This window comes from Phocoena phocoena, chromosome 10 (genome assembly GCF_963924675.1).
Source record: "Phocoena phocoena chromosome 10, mPhoPho1.1, whole genome shotgun sequence".
NCBI lineage: Eukaryota > Metazoa > Chordata > Mammalia > Artiodactyla > Phocoenidae > Phocoena > Phocoena phocoena.
The window spans coordinates 49,228,865-49,249,644 of record NC_089228.1 but is presented as its reverse complement, the minus strand read 5'-3'; the positions used below and the strand labels follow the sequence as shown (position 1 = coordinate 49,249,644).

At 41.0% G+C, this 20,780-nt stretch overlaps 2 protein-coding genes across 8 annotated transcripts in view; one reads left to right on the top strand and one right to left on the bottom strand.

The window, feature by feature from the left end:
- Positions 1–6,485, bottom strand: part of MLH1 (mutL homolog 1) — a 51,188-nt gene extending 44,703 nt beyond the window's left edge. For 3 of the 7 annotated variants that reach the window (XM_065886027.1, XM_065886030.1, XM_065886029.1), the window contains exons 1-3: positions 6,272–6,387; positions 4,367–4,457; positions 2,126–2,224 (exon numbers count right to left, since the gene is read on the bottom strand). In XM_065886027.1, coding sequence (XP_065742099.1) covers positions 2,126–2,224; positions 4,367–4,457; positions 6,272–6,387 — 306 coding nt within the window. Of the gene's footprint in view, positions 1–2,125; positions 2,225–4,366; positions 4,458–6,271 lie in introns of all 7 variants that reach the window. The other 4 variants (XM_065886031.1, XM_065886026.1, XM_065886025.1 and 1 more) reach the window with 4 other exon arrangements.
- A 386-nt stretch (positions 6,486–6,871) lies between these two features.
- Positions 6,872–8,698, top strand: EPM2AIP1 (EPM2A interacting protein 1). The gene has a single exon (XM_065886375.1). The coding sequence runs from the start codon at positions 6,872–6,874 to the stop codon at positions 8,696–8,698; it is 1,827 nt and encodes a 608-aa protein (XP_065742447.1).
- The last annotated feature ends 12,082 nt before the right edge of the window (positions 8,699–20,780 follow it).

Here is a 20,780-nt window from a genome sequence, read left to right as displayed (position 1 = left end):
CTGATGTTGCCCCTACCTGGAACAACCTGGGGCTCACTGTGAGCCAGAGGGTGCTTGAGACTACCCGGATTTAATCTAAATTGCAGTGACTGGGTCACAGCTGCCTTTTAATTTAAAAAAGTCAAATAGGGAATTCCCTGGTGGTCCAGTGGTTAGGACTCAAACGCTTTCACTGCTGGGGCCCAGGTTTGATCCTAGTTGGGGAACTAAGATCCCGCAAGACGCTCAGAGAGGCCAAAAAATAAAAGAGAATAAAATAAACAGATAAGTCAAATAAAAGTAAACTACATTCACATGATAAAAAATCCAAAAACTACAGAAAGGCCTAAAACGAAAAGTAATTGACCCCATTCCCCTCCCCGACCCTGGCTCTCATTTCCCCCAAATAACTACTCCAAACAGTTTCTCTGGTACCTCAGAACCTGTGGAAAGGAATACAGCCCTGCCAACACCCGGATTTTAGCACAGTGAGACCCAGTGACACCTATTTCCCCTAACCTCCAGAACTGTAAGATTACAAATTTGTGTTGCTTTAAACCACGAAGGTTGTGGTCATTTTGGGGGGCAGCAATAAGAAACTAATACAAACTACTTGAAAAGGATACATATTTTTACTCATGAATGTTATTTCTATAAATTTATCCTAAGGAAATAACTGAACAAGACACATTGTATGTACATGAATATTCACCAGAGCATTAAACACGAAAAAAATGGCAAAGAGCATAAATGTTCAACAGGAAATTATATAAATAGACTGCAGTATGTACAAGTAACAGAACAGGGACTTCCCTCGTGGCGCAGTGGTTAAGAATCCACCTGCCAATGCAGGGGACACGGGTTCGATCCCTGGTCCGAGAAGATCCCACATGCCGTGGAGCAACTAAGCCCGTGCACCACAACTACTGAGTCTGTGCTCTAGAGCCTGTGAGCCACAACTACTGAGCCCACGTGCCACAACTACTGAAGCCCATGCGTCTAAAGCCCATGCTCCACAACAAGAGAAGCCACTGCAATGAGAAGCCTGGGCACTGCAACAAAGAGCAGCCCCTGCTCACCGCAACAGACCCAATGCAGCCAAAAATAAATAAGTTTATAAAAAAAAAAGAACATTATGTAGCCATTACAATTTATGTTGCCCTACATATATTGAATAATATATTGAATAATATCTTTATATCCAGAGTATTGTCATAAAAATATAAGATACTATTTTTATCCATTTTCTATTTAATATATCCCTATGATACATCATATAATTTCATTCACAGCTATTTCAGAATATAACTTAAAAGGACTCAAAAAAAAAAAAACTGATGAAACTATTTTTATACCAAGAAAATTAACAGTAATTTCTCCTTAATACCATCAAATAACCAATCTGTGTTGAAATATCTGTCTCAAAAAAGATTTTATTTGTGCAAATCAGGATCCAAGTAAGATCAATACATTGGAGCTGGTTCACATGCCTCTTAAATCCTTTCTAATCTATGCTTCTTCCTCCTTTCTTTACCTTTTTTCCCCCATACAGTTCACTTTACAGGAAACAAGTCTTTTATCATGTGATTTCCAGTCTCAGTACCATTTACCATGATCCCTTGCTCCTTGTATTTTTCTGTACATGGGTACTTGGATCTAAGTATTGGTAAGATTCACATTTGATTTTGGACAAGAAACCTTGGTAGATGGTGCTATCTTCTTCCATCAAGAGACCTGGGGGGGTCTCTGTAGATACAGTTTATGGTGTATTAAGTATTTACGGATAGGGAGGGTGGGAGGGAGGGAGATGCAAGAGGGACAAGATATGGGGATAAATGTATATGTATAGCTGATTCACTTTGTTATAAAGCAGAAACTAACACACCATTGTAAGGCAATTATACTCCAATAAAGATGTTTAAAAAATTAATTAATTAAATAAAATAAAATAATTAATTATTTTTAAAAAGTATTTATGAACAATTCTCAGTTTTGGAAAACTGAATCTAAGTTTGTTTAGATTTGCATGTATTTAACAAGTAAAAAGTATCATGTCTTATTGACCTGCTGAGAAACATATGCTGACAAATGGCAGAAATATCATCACAGGAGGATGTTTTACACATTTCTTCAATCCTCAGCTTACCTCGCCCCGAAAGCCATAGGTAGAAATATGAGCTAAATCCTCAAAGGACTGCAGTTTACTTGTGGTGAACCTCTCACACACAATCTCCAGATCTTCTTTCTAGAAGGTGCAAAAAAATCAGTGAATAATTATGTTACTCATTTTTCCAAATCTTTTTTAATTTCCCTTTTCCTGATTGAATCCAGGAAGACATTCCTCTTGGGAGAAGAGTTCTAACTCAGCAGGAGCCTCCTCTCTGGACATCCAGAACTCCACTCGGTCCTGCTGCTCCTTCTTCCTCTCTCGCCTCATTTGCTGCTTCTGTCTCATCTCCCCTGAGAGTGGATAATTCACAGTTCCATCCCTGGACCTCTGCTCTGTCTACACTCAATGTCTTGATGATCTCACCCAGGCTCACAGACTTTACAAAAATCATTACTGTATTAGAAAACTTCTTTATTAAAAATCTATAGGTACATTTAATTGTAGTAAAATATACATGACAAGATTTACCATTTTAACCCTCTTTAAGTGTACAGTTCTGTGGCATGAAGTACATTCACATTGTTGTGCAACCATCACCAACATCCATGTCCAGAACTCTTTCATCTCCACAAACAAACTGTACCCATTAAACAAAAGCTCTCAGGACTTCCCTGGTGGTCCAGTGGTTAGGGCTTCATGCTTCCATTGCAGGGGGCAAGTGTTCAATCCCTGGTCGGGGAACTAAGATGATCCCGCAGGCCATGTGGCGCAGGCCCCCAACCCCCTGGAAACCACCATTCTACTTTCTGATTCTATGCATTTAGCTACCCTAGGTACCTCATACAAGTGGAATCATATAGTACTTGTCCTTTTGTGACTGGCTAATTTCACTTAGCATACTGTCTTCAAGGTTCATCCACGTAGTAGCACTTGTCAAACTCTCACTCCTCTGTAAGGCTGAATAACATTCCATTGTATGTATCTATCATATTTTGTTTATCCATTCATCTGTTGATACTTGGGTTGCCTCCACCTTTTGGTTATCATGCATATGTTGCTATGAACATGAGTGTGCAAATCTCTTCAAGGCCCTGCTTTCAACTCTTTGGGGTATATACCCAGAAGTGGAATTGCTGGATCATACGGCAATTGTTTAATTGTTTTGAGGAACCACCACACCATTTTCCACAATGGCTGTACTATTTTATATTCCCACCAGCAACATACAAGAGTTCCAATTTCTCAACATCCTTGTCAATATTTTTAATTTTTATTGTAGTTGAAATATTTGGTTTTTATTAGTTACTTAATTAATTATAACAGCCACCCTAGTGAATGTCAAGTGGTATCTCACTGCAATTTTTATTTGTAGTTCCCTAGTTACCAGTCATGTTGAGCTTCTCTTTATGTGAGTCTCATGGCTTTTAATACCATCAAAATGGAATACACCAAATTTTTATCTCCAGACTCACACATGTATCCAACTAACAGGCATCTTAAGTTCAACATACCCCCAAATGAATTTCTGATCTTCCCCCAAACCTGCTTGTTCCATAGCCTTCTCATCAGTAAATGGCAACTCTTTTTTTTCTATTTGCACAGGCCAAAACCTTGAAGTCATTCTTGACTCCTCTTTTTCTTACTCCCTGTACAAGCAAATTCTGAGAGCTTTGGTCTCCATCATCAACCCAGAATCTCACTGCTTCTTACATCTCTGTCACAACCAAACGGTCCTGTCTGGTCCTTCTATCTTGTCCTGCTACAGTCTATTTTCTGCATTGCAGACAAAAGAGTTCTTATAAAACTTGCCAAAGCATGTCACCTCTTTGCTCAAAACCCTCTAAAGAGTATCCCACCTCATCCAGAGTAAAAGCCAAATATTTTACAACATCCTACAAGGTCCTACATGCTCAGCCTGGTTATCCTTCAGACCTCATTTCCTTTTAGGCTTCCACTCCCTCCACCACCCATTCTAGACATACCAACCCCCTTGCTAGTCCTTAAGCGTGTCATGCAAGCTTCCATTTCCTGGTTTTTGTGTGTATTGTTCTCTTTGCTCAGGACACTCAACCTTTAAAGTTTCATGACTCGTTCCTTGACCTCCTTATTCTCCTGAACAGTACCCAGCATGGAGTAGGTACTCAATAAATATTTATTTTTCAAACAATCCCATCCATAAAACCCTAAAGTTTCCAGAACAGGGAGAAGTCCCCTCACTTCCTGCAGATGTAGCACACGAAGCACACAAACATCCTGCCGCTCTGAGGTTTTCCTTACCCTGATCCCGGTGCCATTGTCTTGGATCTGAATCAACTTCAGGCCTCCCTCTTTAATAACCACTTGAATACTTGTGGATTTTGCATCTAAACTGGCAAATCAAACAAAAAAATAATAATTTATTAGTCTGCAACTACTCTAATGTACATATTTTCATACGAGTCAGGGGATAAGAACAAATTCCAGACAAATATAAGACTCAGTGTGTTTTCCTTTGTCTCACAGGCTCTGTGACTACATTGTTATCAGTTTACATGCTGTCTGAGAGAGAGGGAAGGAAGAGAGGGACGGAGTGGGGAACCATCATTTCCAATAGGACATTCAGCAATTTTTCTGTTCCTCTAGGAAAAAAAGAAAGGGAAGTTGGAAATGGGACCTTTTAGGACATGCCTCTTTCTTACCTACTTTTCAACTAATTCTACCATCTGTTACTTAAACTTTATTCAGCCTCACGTTCCTAAATGATCCTTTAAAAATGTCATTAAAAAAATTCTAAATGTTTTTCTCTACTATTTTCTTTATGCAAATATATTTATGTTGGGAGAAAGAAAAAATGGCAGTGCAGAAAGCTCTTTAAGAAGTCAATACATCTTTTTATTCCTTCAAAGAGTAACCTACAAGCATAGAGCACCTACAGAGCTAGAGAAAATAAATCCAGACTGAGGCTGCATGAGAAAGAAAAGTTTCCTCCTCCTCACACAGAAAATTCTTTATTCAGAAATAAGATATTAAGTTACTTAAATATTAAAGATCTTTCTCAGGAGCCCCTGAATTGAAGTTGTACTTAGCCGTCTTGACTTACGTATTAAAAAGAGCATAACTGGGCTCCATACAAAATCTCTGCTTAGAGAATTCTAATCCACTGATCTAATATGTGTAGTGTTGCTGTAGTCTTCTGGCACAGTACAGTAACAGGCCTAAATCGTTCTGTCAGTTAATTCTAACACTGCAGAAACAAAAGCCAGCCTTTGTGAATTTAAAGTCAAAAGGAGAAACCATCCCCAGTCTCCCTGCTCCTTCTTTTGTCTACCTTCTAATTCTCTTCCTTTCTCTCACTGGTCCTTTCAGACCCACTGTTCTTTCAGTCCCATTACCCACGATGGTTGTTTGTGTTTTCACAACAATCCCTTTACAAACCTACCAATCTTCGCTGGGACATTTTTTTCCTTTTAACGTATAGATTTTTATTAACATCAATGCATTTGAACACAAAGGATCTGACATAACGTTTAGGTACACTATGAGCCTCTGTCCTTTTTAAAGTTTACAGTTTACACCCAACTTTCTTTCCACGTTTTTAATCTCCTCCTTCCACAAGGTTTGTGTGACAGTTCTAAACTTCAGAATCCATAAAATCAGATATCTTCAAAGTGACCCCGCAAAAAGTAAAGGGCAGGAAAATCCTAAGTGGGGTCAATCACTTGGCAATAGGGAAATCACAAGTTAAACCCCAAGTCCACCGAACTCTCCTAAAATCTCAGCAATTTATTTAGAATAAAACTCAAAATGAATCGTACTTCTGAATGTAGATGGATGACTTCCGGAATAAGCAAGAAACTGATAACACACAGTAACCTCTGAAGGATGAAGGAAGTTTTTTTCTTTTAAATTATAAAATTTTTATACATTTAAAAATTTGCACCTTCCGCATATATAATTTTTAAAGGACTTCTCTTAATGACAACATGAAAATATTGTGTAACCCTCTCCTTGCCCCGCAACAACCCTAAAGTCTCGCGAGGACGCTCGAGGACCCGTGAGGGGCGAAGGCAAGACCCCAGGCCTCCGCCGCCGCGGCCCTGCGCCGCACACGCCTTGGCTCCGGGCAGGGAGGCGTGTCCGCCCTATCCTGAGCATCGGCCCGTTAAGTCGTAGCCTCTAAGGAAGCCTTGACTCCCTTCGTACCAGTTTTCTATCATCTCCTTGATAGCATTAGCCGGGCGCTGGATAACTTCCCCTGCCGCGATGCGGTTCACCACTGTCTCGTCCAGCCGCCGGATAACCCCCGCTACCAGCGACATTTTGGCGCCAGAGGAACCCGAGTCACGGAGAGAAGCTAACTGCAAGTGCCTTCAGCCAATCCCCTTAGAGCTTCGTGCCCACATCTTTCCATCCACTCTGCTGACGCCATCCTGCCCCACCCTCTAGCGGCAGCGCCGCTTCCGGGACAGTGAGCTATTGATTGGGCAGCGTGAATGCCAGTCAAGGTCGTGAGTTCCGGTTCTCTTAGTCCCGCCCTAAAGCGGCTTCAGTCCACTTTGCAGCTAGAAGGATGTGCGCCTGCGCACTAAAAACCGCTGTCCACTCTTCCTATTGGCTCATGTCTGCGGCTGAGGAATACGAAATCTCCAGCCAATAGGAACAGAGGTGTCGGAGCCGCAGGTTGGTGTCCCCAGCTGGGGTGATCTGGCGCAGAGTGGAGGAGGCGCTTGCGGCTCGCTCCTGCTCCTCCCCTCTCCTTGCGGCCTCCCGGAGGTCTGCCCAGCTCCTGTGGCCTCCCGTGAAATGTGGATGACGCCCAAGAGGAGCAAAATGGAAATCGACGAGTCTCGGGGGTTCCGGGCCGAGTGGACACAGCGGTACCTAGTGGTGGAGGCTCCGGAGGGCGAGGGAGCCCTGTGCCTGGTGTGTCGCCGCCTGGTCGTAGCCACCGGCGAGCCCGACGTCAGGCACCACTACGAGGCCGAGCACGACTATTACGAGCGGTATGTGGCGGAGGGCGAGCGCGCGGCTCTGGTGGAGCGTCTGCGTCAGGGCGACTTGCCCGAGGCCGCCCCGCTCACTCCGGAGGAGAGAGCTGCTCGTGCAGGTCTCGGGCTCGCCCGCCTCTTGGCCTTGAAGGGTTGCGGCTGGGGCGAGGGGGACTTTGTGCACCGGTGCATGGAGGTGATGCTGAGAGATGTGCTGCCCGATCACGTAAGCGTTCTGGATGGCATTGATTTATCTCCGGAGATCACGCGGCAGAGGGTCCTGGACATTAACCAAAATCTACGCAGTCAGCTTTTTAACCGAGCCAAGGACTTTAAAGCCTATTCCCTTGCTTTGGATGACCAGGCTTTTGTGGCCTATGAGAACTACCTCCTGGTCTTTGTCCGCGGCGTAGGCCACGATTTGGAGGTGCAAGAAGAGCTTCTGACCATAATCAACCTGACTCATCACTTCAGTGTTGGTGCCCTCATGGCGGCAATCCTTGAGGCCCTACAGACGGCAGGGCTTAGCCTGCAGCGGATGGTTGGACTGACCACGACCCACACTCTGAGGATGATTGGTGAGAACTCAGGACTGGTGTCATACATGAGAGAAAAGGCTGTAAGCCCCAACTGTTGGAATGTGATCCATTATTCAGGATTTCTTCACTTGGAACTGTTGAGCTCCTACGATGTAGATGTTAATCAAATCGTAAATGCCATATCTGAATGGATAGTTTTGATTAAGACCAGAGGCGTTAGGCGGCCGGAATTTCAGGCTTTACTAACTGAATCTGAATCAGAGCACGGTGAAAGGGTTAATGGACGCTGTCTGAACAATTGGCTTAGAAAAGGGAAGACTTTAAAACTAATATTTTCCTTAAGAAAAGAGATAAAAACATTCTTGGTTTCGATAGGGGCGACAACGGTCCATTTCACAGACAACGAATGGCTTTGTGACTTTGGCTTCTTGGTGGATATTATGGACCACCTTCGAGAACTCAGCGAACTATTGAGAGTGAGTAAAGTCTTTGCTGCTGCTGCCTTTGACCATATTTGTGCCTTTGAAGTGAAGCTGAATTTACTTCAGAGGCATATTGAGGAAAAAAATCTAACACACTTTGCCGCCTTGAGCCAAGTTGTTGATGAGCTTAAAGGGCATCTTCAAGAAGACGAAAAAATACTCGATCCTGATAGGTATCGAGTGGTGATCTGTCGCCTACAAAAAGAGTTTGAGAGACATTTCAAGGACCTCAAGTTCATTAAAAAGGACTTAGAACTTTTTGCAAATCCATTTAGCTTTAAACCTGAATATGCACCTATTTCAGTAAGGGTGGAGCTAACAAAACTTCAGGCAAATACTAACCTTTGGAACGAATACAGAACCAAAGACTTAGGGCAGTTCTATGCCGGATTGTCTGCTGAATCTTACCCGATTATCAAAGGGGTTGCCTGTAAGGTGGCATCCTTGTTTGATAGTAGCAAAATCTGTGAAAAGGCTTTTTCATATTTGACTCGAAACCAGCACACTTTGAGCCAGCCATTGACAGACGAACACCTCCATGCCCTGTTTCGGATTGCCACCACTGAAATAGAGCCGCATTGGGATGATCTTGTGAGACGAAGAAATGAATCAAATCCATAAACTTTTGAAGTACAACATTGAAACACTCAACAAGAATCCAATTCTAAAAGCAAACATCTGTTTGATTTTCAAGTTTACTAATTTGGATTGTGGGAAAGCACCACATTATTCATCCAAATTGATCACAATTCAAATTCTTCAGACATATTTTTTTTTCCATCTCAAGAGGCAGCATGGGACTGAAACATGCAGACACCTTTTTTTAAAACTTAATTTGATGGCAAAGTCATTATCTTTTGCTTTTATGATACAACTGTTTTTAAAGACATTTAGTACTAATAATGTGAGTTGAATTAGAAGTCTGTTTTTAAGGTGTTTCGAAGAAACTTTAGTTCTTATTTTAACAAAGTGTTAAAATTCTGATGCCTATAGTCTGAAATTATCAACTGCTTAAATATATGTTTGAGCCAATTTGCAGAAACTCACATAGCAAGTGCAGAAGTTTCTGAAAAGGAGGAACGTACATACAGTGGAGGTATTTTGTCAAACTGTCAGAATGTTTGAGACTATTTTTTTTAGACATATTTCTGAGTCTGAAGTAAATATTGACATATTTCCTCCCTCTCACCTCCCTCCCACCCGCCCTAGCGATAATGATATTACTAATACAGAAAACAAGCACGTAAAATTTTAGTCAGAGGAGCAAGAATTTTTTTTTAATTGCTAGTTTAGGAGGCTTCCTGCAGTCTGGAGATCAGACTGACCAATTTTTGGAGGTTTCCCCTGAATTTTTCACAATTGGGTGCTGTTTTATGAGCTTGCCTACTAACGGACTACGGTAAGTATAGACTCTTAGGGGTTGCCCGCTAGTAATTCTTTTTTCTACTCTAGACAGTTTGGCCCTGTCAAAAAAGGATGAGGAAAAAAAGATGTTTGCATCCCAGGATCAGGAGGTGTGAGATATTTTAGCTAATTTGTCCTATCTGCATGAGTGTTGCAGCTTTATAAAGAAATCCTGCTTAGAGGAAACCCTTTATTTTAAAGTGATATAATATCAAATGTTGTTTGTTGCTGGAAATGGATTTATTATAAATTTGACACTATCCCACACATTGTGTATTTAAGACAGTGCACAGGTGGAAATATTTAACTCTCAAGAAGCAGCTTTATTTACAGATTGTAGCACTTCCGTATTTCTAAGTGAGACATCTGCTTTGTGCTAAAACAGTAATTTTCAAACATGTTAACCATGAAAAGGAAATCTTACAGTAAAGCCAAATATGTGAAATGATTTAAGAAGAGGACCCAACTTAGAGATCCTCTCAAGTACAATTTGAAAACTTGTGTTCAAGTCCTGTCTTAACAATTGTAATGCATTTTTCTGTGGCCACTAATTCAGCAAATTCAAGGCACCAGAATACAAACAAGAATTTAGAAGGAACTGAAGCCTGAGCTATCAAAATAGATGCCATAAAGAGCCCAAGAACCAAAATTCTGCCAGTGGTTCTCAACCAGAGACAGTATGCCCTCTTTCCAGAGGATGTTGGGAGACATAAAGGGGACTGTTTTAATTGTCACACTTATTGAGGGAAGTTCTGCTGGCATGTCAGCATGAACGACACCCCGTCCCCCACAGTGCATAGGACAGCCCAGCACAATAAAGACTTATTCCTCCCAAAGTGCCAGTAGACCCCCTGTGTAGATTCTCTTCTATTTCGAGGGACAGGGCAAATTACCGGTAGAAGCAGAATTAGAAGGGCAAGTTGGGAAGACTGATAATACTTGATAAGGGACACTAATTCCAACATTCCAAGTTTGGCTGGTAAGATGCAATCAAGGCCTTGCTAGGTTCTGGTAGCTCACAATAGCATTTATAAACCAGTAATTGGTATTGAACCAGATTAAAGGGCTCTGTTCTATTATACATATTGGTTTAGGGCAGAAAAGAACGTGTAATGTATTACTAAGATACTTAGCAAGAAGGGTCAAGTTAAGATTTGGGTTAACAGGAAGTAAACTTAAATATCTGGAAAAACAACATAGTGAAAAACCAAACAACAACAAAAATCTACCGGTAATTTCCCAGTAGTTTGGAGTATTCTCTTTCATGCAGGTGCTTTATTGAAAGGGTAATTGGAAGACCTGAAAGCTGCTTCTGCTTTCTAACCCCAGTTCCTTAAATATTGAACTCTTGTACATTTTGTGAAGTTCCACTATATATATTTTGCTTAAGGTAATAATAAGATTAGTTATATAGTCAGTGAATGTGGGGGAGGCATAAGCTAAGAATTTTAAATTCACCCTGAACAATAGAGAATTGCCATAAACTAGTCTTTGTAAAAAAGAAAAAAAAAGTGTGTATTTTACTGTTTTCTGTACTAAGTAATTCTGTAACTGCATGGCAGTCTTTAAAACTTTCTTTTTATAAAATAGTTGTTAACTAGTCCTGTTGTATCAGTGAATATAGTTAAAATAAGTACTATTTTTTAAAAACTCTGTGTCCCCATATCTCCCATTCCTCCTGGTTTTCTTAAAAGATTTGTCTGTGTTTCCACTGTCCCGTATTGCTGCTGAGACTGCTCTACCAAGCTTACTAAGTCCTTGTCAATATTCCTACCCTCTTTACACCACTGACCACCCTTCATTAAATACTTGTTTAGTTTGGCTTCAGGGAGATACCATCTCCAAGTATGCTTTCTCAGTCTTCTTTGCAGGCACCTCTTTCCCTTAAACATCTGTGTCCTTGGGATTTTTAAATTTGGTTTTAAGCTGTCTTATTCTACATCATCTCCGTAGCTGATCTCTTTTTTCTTTCATGGCTTCACTTACCAACTTTATGCAAATGACTCCCAAATTCATATCTCCTTTCTAGACCTTTCCTGATTCCTATATCTAATTGCTAACTTAAGTCCACTTTGCTGTCTCATAGGCACCACAACATGTCCTTGACCTTGCCCCCCAAACCTGCTCCTCCTTTCCTGGTCCCTCTCTCAGTAAATGGCACCACCACTGCCAACCATTCAGTTGCCTTGACCCAAGCCCCAAACCCAGTTAGCCATGACTTTTCCCTCTTCATCCATCACATCCACTCACACCTTTCTGTTAAGCCTGTTGCCTAAACTTTCCTTGATTCTACAATGCTACTATCCTGATCAAGGCCATCAACCTACCTATATTATAGCACTGGCCTTCTCAGGCTCCAGTTCTCTGGTTGTGATCCCTTTCACAGTGCAGCCAGATTTTTCCAAAAGACGTATCTGGTCATATCACTCCTCTGCTTTCACCACTGCTCTTAGGATACGGCTGTTCAAGTTTCAGTTTATATGCCACTTCCTCTAGGAAGCCTTCATCAATACCCTCTAGACTAGGTGCCCCTACTGTGCACTCCCTAAATACCCTGTTCTTCCCCAGCCATATACTTAGCACACTTTGTTGTTCCTTCTTATTGATCAGTGCTAGACTGTAAGCTTCACAAGGGCTGGGACCATATATATGCCTGCACACTGCTATATCTAGTGCTTAGCACAATGCCTGACATTTCAATAAATGTTTGGATGAATAAATACTTGTATAGTGCTTTACGATCTTTGCAGCCCTTTCATAGTCTCCTTTGACCTTCACAGTGGTCCTGCTGTACCTGCTTGCTGGGTATTGTTATCCGCATATTACAAATCAAGAAATGAAACTAAGATCTTTGTGACTTGGGAATTGTATTCCTAGAATTTAGTTCAGTGCTTGGCATGTGGCTCAAATATTTACTATGTGAATGTTGTTGAGGAAACAAACTTAGATTGCAGTTTGCCCTAGTAAACGTAAGTAGTAAAGCTGGGTATACTCACATAAATCCACCATGTAATATTGTCTTTACCTCCTTGATGTAGAAGTCTTAATTTTTTTTTTTTTTTTTAATTTCTAAAGGGAGGCTTGCAAAGGAACCTGGATGAGAAAGATTGGACAACTATTTAGTGGACTAAAACAATACCTCAGTAATTAAAAAGTTGCATTCAGTATTGGAAAAAGATAGTGCTGCTTAAGAGTTAATATCCATTTTCCTTCTGTAAGCATCAACCCTAGGAGAAAATGGCATCTTATTTACTTGCTCTTTTCCTTTACAGATAATTTCTGGCTCTTCTGGGATTTTAAAGTAAGTAAATTTAACAAAATGTTAGAAGAATGACTCAGTCAGCCCTTCTGGTCACTAGATATTCAGTTCACTTGCTTTCCTACCTGCAGAATGTCCTCATCACCTCCCCAAGGAAGGTAACCCGAAAGTGACATCTGGTCAATATGTACTTCTTAGATTTGCTAACGTTTCTTTGCTTTCTTGTTTGCATGCCTCTCTGAACTTACTTTCTGGGTAACTTGGGCTTTCAGGCTTTGTGGGAGAGCCATACCCTTAGTCTCTTTTTCCCTGAGCCATTTTTTTCCAGTTTAAGGGATTAACCAGTGTTACACTCTTAGTTGGACTTTTCATCTGAGGCCCATTAACTAATTCAGAGGTTTTAACAGTAGGTGTGATAGTCATCCAGTGATTTGATCCTTGCTGCAAAAGTGGGTTTTAGTCAACCTTTGGCATATAGGATTTCTCGCTTTTATCTCTTTGTAATTGAGAAGTAGCTTCTTCCTACCCAGTAAGTACTTGAGTTTGTGAACTCTCTTTATTCCCTTGCTTTTTTGCTTACAAACTGATTAATTCTTTTCTGAGTTCATCTCTTTCCTGTCTATTTTGTCAAATGGGGCCAACAGCAACCATAACATATTTTGTTTTCTTGTCTTTTTCTTTTTTTTTCTTGAATAAGGTATAGATTCTCTGCCTTCCAGGTTCTCTCCGGACAGTTTCATCACTCCATTAACATGCATCGCCCCTGCATAAGTTATTTCTTCCATCTTCCACTAGCAATTTCCTGAATGCCTGCCAACTAAGCCAATGTTCAGTATGCTAGGTTTTTCGAAAACAGAACCAGTTTCTGTATCAGAATGGGCTAGGTTGCTGTGTGGTAACAACCCCAAAATCCCAGCTTTTCTCTTGTAGTTTGGCTAGGGGCTTTGCTCTAAGTCAGGAATTGAAGAACTATGGCCATGGGCAAAATCTGTCCTGCTGCCTGTTACTGTAAATAAAGTTTTATTGGAAAATAGCCTTGCCCGTTTGCTTATGTATTGTCTGGCTGCTTTTGCTCTACAGTGGCAGAGTCACGTAGTTGTGGAAGAAAGTGTCTGGCCCACAAAGTCTAAAATATTTAGTGCGTGACCCTTTACAGAAAATGTTCACTGATCCCTGCTCTAAGTGGTCCTCATTCTAGGACTCAGGCTGACCAAGCAGATATCATGTGTGGTGTGGCTGCTCATTTTGGGAAATGAAAAAGTCTGACAAATCACTTATAGGCCAGCCCTTAAAGCACTTTCACTGGCCAAAGGAAATCACATGGCCACACCAGAGTTCAAGGAGGAGTGTAATCCTTCCTCGTGCCTTGGAAGAGAACCCGAGATACTTGGAAGACAAAACTACCGACTACACATATAGTTATATCTCCCTATTTATAAAATTTCTTTGAAAATATTTTTTCTTTTTAATTGAGGTGAAATTACATTCAGTAAAATGCAAATATTTAATGTACACCTCAGTGGATTTTTATATACACCCTTGAACCCATCACACAAATCAAGATATTGAACATTTCTCGTACCCCGGTCAGTGCCCTGTGCCCCCCCCCACACACACAAATAACCGCTATTCTGACCTTTATCACCATGGATTACTTTTGTCTGTTTTAAAGCTTCATGTAAATGTAATAATTATATGTACTCTTTTGTTCAACATTGTGTCTGTGAGTCATCCATGTTGTGTGTAGCAGCAATTCGTTTTTTACTTCTGTGTAGTATACCATTGTATGACTTATACCACAACTTATGAATCCATTCTACTGTTGATGGAAATTTTAGTTGTTTCCAGTTTGTGGTTATTATGAATAAAGTTGCTATGAACATTTTTGTGTCTGTCTTTCAGTGAATGTGAGCACCCACTTTTCTTGGTATTCTCCTTGGTATATACCCTGCTTCCATACTTCCCTCATAATTATTCGCACAGCAACTAAACTGATGCTTAATTTTAAAATATAAATCAGCATGCCAATCCTCTGTTCAGAATCCTCCAGCGGCTTACTATCACAATTAGAATAAGATCCAAGGTCTATCATGGTCTGCAAGATCTGTACCCACACACACCCTTTTTCTTCCTACCCCATCTTATATCCTTTATCCCTTCCCTTCCCCCAACTTGCTCTGCTGTGTACTAGACACTGCTGGTAAATTGGGGATTGAAGATAAATGGCTTGACCCCATACTTAAAGTGGTTGTAGTCTACATAGATAATTTTAACAAGCCATGACACTGATTTACGTTAAGTCAATTACCAGTTCTGTAGGGAATAAGAGGCAAATACGCCCTATGATTAAAATAATTAGTATAACATAATTTACAATAATATTTAACTCCTGGAAGGGATTTAGAGAAGTAAGATTAAAATGTAAAACCCTGTTGATAAATTCAAGAAATGTGTAAGTTCTCGCATTTTAGTTCCACTGATTATGAATTAGAGTTCACCAACTTGGTTACATTATTACAATTTACTATTACATGTTCACTTCCATGAGGGGTAGGTGGGGGCTGAGAGGGGTGAACAGGGGTGAGAAGGCATTGGAATAAATAAGTGCTGATATTAAGCACAGTCCAAAATAGCAGTCATAACAAAGGCCTCCTTAAATTATTGGTACATTATTGGTTATTGTAAAATAACTGAAAGAATTCGACTTAAGCACTTACCACATCTTTTATAACTTTACTGATGTATCGATACAATGAAGTAACAATAAACTGCACATATTGAAAGTATAAAATTTGATTTGTTTTGACATAAATGCATGAAACTCACCACAATCAAAATATTTCCTCACCTGCAAAAGTTCGCCATTTGGTTTTGACTAATGGGAAGGAAATTTTACTCCAATTTAAGGGGGAGGATGTCTCTCAGAACCACCACTGTCAACTTCCCTCCATTTGCCAGCCAGCCTCGTACACCTCCGTGGCTCTCCATCACTACCCCACTCCAGGGCCATCGACCAACTAACCCAGTCTCATATGCCAGTTCCACATTCCGGGCAGGAACTTGTGGCAGTTCAGTCTTTGATGTCTTCCCTGAGGCCAGAGTGATGGTTGTGAAGGGAACGGTCCCATAACGTATTTGATAGGGATTTCTGATTGTGAGAACCAACAAGCACTAGCTTAAAGGGAAAGAAGGGAATGCTTAGAGAAATGCAGAAGTATTTTACAGAAGCCATGTGGGGGAATTGAATTCAGTGGTCATTCAGCAATTATTTAATGAAGGCCCGCTAGAGCCAGGCACTGATCTGGACACCGGAGATTCAGATTTTGAAGCCAAATAAATTTCCTACCCTCATGGATCTTGTGTGTTCCCTCTGCACGTCTGCTTCATTCTTCTCTCTGAACACCAGCCTCCACTGCTCATATATATTTTTTTAATGGGAGAACCCTGTTATGACTGGAAAGATATTTTTCTTAAAAGGGGTCCATAACATACACTCCAGTCCTGCGGTTGGGGTGGGTTGAAGAGGAAGACTCTACAAAAGAGTTTGGGCTGGGCAGACACACCAAAAGTTGTCTATCACATCTCTGGTGGTTAAGCAACCATTGATATTCAAAACCATTCCGATGGATTTATTGTCTCCTGTTATCAGAGTTCTCATTGATCCTTCTGAGTCAGAATTTATAGAACTGAATGTTAAAGAATCCATAGAAAGCTCATTTATCCCAACTCCTTTACAGGTAAAGAAATTGGGTCCCAGATTGGGGGCTAAGGTTATTCTGAATTACGCAGCAGAACCGGTTCCCCCTCAAGGGATACACATAACAATATCTTTGAGCTGTTTAGTAGATACTGAAACGCCCACCAGGTGGGAGGAGTTAAGGACGGTGTGCCACCCACAAGCATGTAGACCCCAGGCTAGTTGGAACCAGAAGGTTGATGATGCTGACTCCCACTTACCTCACCACCAACCAATCAGAAGAATGTCCACAAGCTGATCATCCCCTCTTTGAATGATTACTATAAAACTTCTCACTACCCCTCTAGGTTGGGACACAGAGTTTTGAGGACATTAGCCCTCTGTGGCCCCCTTTGCCTGGCAAAGCAATAAAGCTATTCTTTTCTACTTCACCCAAAACTCTGTCTCTGAGATTTAATTCAGTGTTGGGGGCCAGAGGCTGAATTCAGCTTCATTCTGAAACAGTTTAAATACTGTACATATTACCAGTTTCCGGAGGGCTTTGGTGGGGAGCAGGGCACAGCCTTTAAAAGAATGACAGAGCCGTTGAGGATACAACAAAACTGGTTACAACCAACTAGGTCCAAGATAGTCAAAAATTCAACTTCCAGTAGACCTTGAGCCTCATTATGCGCTCATTGTAGCATATTAGCATATGCTAAATAACACACCCACAGGCACCATGACAGTTCCGAGCCTCCCATAAAAGGCTCAAAAGTGGATGGTGGCCCAATTCCTGGAAATCCCTGCCCCTTCCCCAAGCTAGTTGGAATAATTCTCCCACTCATTAGCCTATGAAATTACCCAGCCCCTAAAAACAAACGATCCCATATTCTGGGGCCGCTCTCGCCTTCTGAGACGACCTACACTCTATGGAGTATCTCAATAAACCTGCTTTCACTTTACTACGCAAAGCCCCACTTGGTGGCCCGTCCCAGGAACTCACCTGAGACCTGGGTCATGACCATCCTCTCGCACCCCATTTTCCTGCAACCTCTTTACAAAGGATTTTTTTTAAAAATGGACACTTTATTATATACACAGGTGATAAAATCCCAGACTCACCGTTAGGCACATAAATATAGACCCTGCTAAATATTTAATATTATCAAGCTTATACAACTTGAGCATGATTTTGAGGCCAGCAACCTCAATGTCTATCTAAATGGGGGTCTGATCTTGCTAAGATGTACTATCACTTTTTTTTTTTATTGGAGTATAATTGCTTGACAATGTTGGGTTAGTTTCTGCTGTAAAACAAAGTGAATCAGCTATATGTATACATACATCCCCTCCCTCTTCAGCCTCCCTCCCACCCCCCGATCCTACCCCTCTAGGTCATCACAGAGCACCGAGCTGAGTTCCCTGTGCTATACAGCAACTTCCCACTAACTATTTTACACTGGTAGTGTATATATGTCAGTGCTACTCTCTCAGTTTGTCCCACCCTCCCTTTCCCCATCCCCCATGTCCACAAGTCAGTTCTCTATGTCTGCGTCTCTTTTCGTGCCCTGCAAATAGGTTCATCAGTACCATTTGTTTTTCTCTTTCTGACTTCACTCTGTATGACAGACTCTAGGTTCATCCACATCACTACAAATGACCCTACTTCGTCCCTTGTATGGCTGAGTAATATTCCATTGTATGTATGTACCACATCTTCTTTATCTATTCATCTGTCGGTGGACATTTAGGTTGCTTCCAAGTCCTGGCTATGGTAAATAGTGCTGCAATGAACATTGGGGTACATGTATCTTTTTGAATTGTTTTTCTCGGGATACATGCCCAGTAGTGGGATTGCTGGGTCATATGGTAGTTCTATTTTTAGTCTTTTAAGGAACCTCCATACTATTCTCCAAAGTGGCTATATCAATTTACATTCCCACCAACAGTGCAAGAGGGTCACCTTTTCTCCACACCCTCTGCAGCATTTATTGTTTGTAGATTTTTCTTATTATTTATTTTTATTTATTATTTTTTGGCTGCGTTGGGTCTTTGCTGCTGCGCGTGGGCTTTCTCTAGTTGTGGCAAGTGGGGGCTGCTCTTCATTGCGGTGCGCAGCCTTCTCATTGCAGTGGCTTCTCTTGTTGCAGAGCACGGACTCTAAGCGTGCAGTCTTCAGTAGTTGTGGCTCACAGGCTCAGTAGTTGTGGATCGTGGGCTCTAGAGTGCAAGCTCAGTAGTTGTGGCACACGGAATTAATTGCTCTGCGGCGTGTGGGATCTTCCCAGGCCAGGGCTCGAACCCGTGTCCCCTATTGGCAGGTGGATTCTTAACCACTGAGCCACCAGGGAAGTCCCATTTGTAGATTTTTTGATGATGGCCATTCAGACTGGTATGAGGTGATACCTCATTGTGGTTTTGATTTGCATTTCTCTAACAATTAGTGATGTTGAGCATCTTTTCATGTGTTTACTGGCCATCTGTATGCCTTCTTTGGAGAAATGTCTATTTAGATCTTCTGCCCATTTTTTGATTGGGTTGTTTGTTTTTCTAATATTGAGCTGCATGAGCTGCTTGTGTATTTTGGAGATTAATCCTTTGTCAGCTGCTCCATTTGCAAGTATTTTCTCCCATTCGGAGGGTTGTCTTTTCATCTTGTTTATGGCTTCCTTTGCAATGCGACAGCTTTTAAATTTAATTAGGTCCCTTTTCTTTTAATAAATTGATTTATTTTATTTATTTCTGGTTGCGTTGGGTCTTCATTGCTGCGTGCAGGCTTTCTCTAGTTGCGGCAAGAAGGGGCTACTCTTCGTTGTGGTGTGCAGGCTTCTCATTGCAGTGGCTTCTCTTGTTGCAGAGCATGGGCTCTACGCGCACAGGCTTCAGTAGTTGTGGCACATGGGTTCAGTAGTTGTGGCTCACAGGCTCTAGAGCGCAGGCTCAGTAGTTGTGGCGCACGGGCTTAGTCACTCCACGGCATGTGGAATCTTCCCGGACAAGGGCTCGAACCCGTGTCCCCTGCATTAGCAGGCGGACTCTTAACCACTGCACCACCAGGGAAGCCCCTCATTTATTATTAATAATTACTTCTTACCTATCACTTTGCCTCTCGCTGATTTCCTTCTGCAGCAAGACACAAAGAACCTGAGCTTCATTAAGTCCTGAGACCAGGTGTGTGGTTTCAGTTGGAAGATTGTGGGTTCGACTCCCATCTGAGGTGTGGTTTTAACAGGGCTTACACAGAAAGCCTTTAGGAATCTAGAATTCTTTGAGATATTGCTAAATGAGGTATATAATAAAAATATAAAATTTTCATATTTTGATGTGTATTCTGAAACTGTTTAAATACTGTATATATTACCTGTTTCTGGAGGGTTTGAAAAAATTTATCTGAAAAGAATGAGACTGCAGCCACTTTAGGGAGTTCTCTGACAGTTTTTGCATTTCCTCTTATGTCTCTTGTATATTGAATTAATTCCAATTTTTGGAATTTTCCCAGGAAATTTTCCATTAAATGAAGGTTTCCAAATTTATCAAGTTGTTCATAGCATTTTTATTTCATCTCCTTGGTATCTCTGGTTATACTCTCTCTCATTCCCAATGTTTGAGCTTTCTTTTTCTTAATTAGCCTCATTGCAGAATTTTTTTTTTTGCCCTTTTCAAAGAATTTGTTTCCGTGTTAATATATCAGTACCATTATTTTCTAATTCATTGATTTCTGCTTTTATTTTCTTTAATTCATTCTTCCTATTTTCTTATTCATTTTTTCTGTTAATGTATTTTTCCCACATCCTTGAGAGGAATATTTTTACACTTTGTTTACTAACTAACCTATCCTCATTGTACCTCAAACCTATTATCAATATAAAATAAAATTTTAAGACCTATATTATGCCTTTCATTGCCCTGAATTATTTGACTGGTATGGATACTTTGACATGCCACAATACCTCTTTTAGCCCTGAAATTTTTATTTCATCTTTAAAAAACCAAGAACATTTTCTTCTATAATTACAATGCTACTGTCACACCTAATAATAATTCTTCGACAAAAACTAATGCCTAGTCCATATTCACATGTCCCCATTTGTTTGTAAAAATTACTTTTTTTTTAACATCTTTATTGGAGTATAATTGCTTTACAATGGTGTGTTAGTTTCTGCTGTATAACAAAGTGAATCAGTTATATATATACATATATCTCCATATCTCCTCCCTCTTTTGTCTCCCTCCCTCCCTCCCTATCCCACCCCTCTAGGTGGTCACAAAGCACCGAGCTGATCTCCCTGTGCTATGCGGCTGCTTCCCACTAGCTATCTATTTTACATTTGGTAGTGTATATATGTCCATGCCACTCTCTC

What these genes read in the sequence shown, in the direction of transcription:
- EPM2AIP1 (XM_065886375.1), top strand. Translation starts at nt 6,872, where the DNA reads ATGTGGATGACGCCCAAGAGGAGCAAAATGGAAATCGACGAGTCTCGG.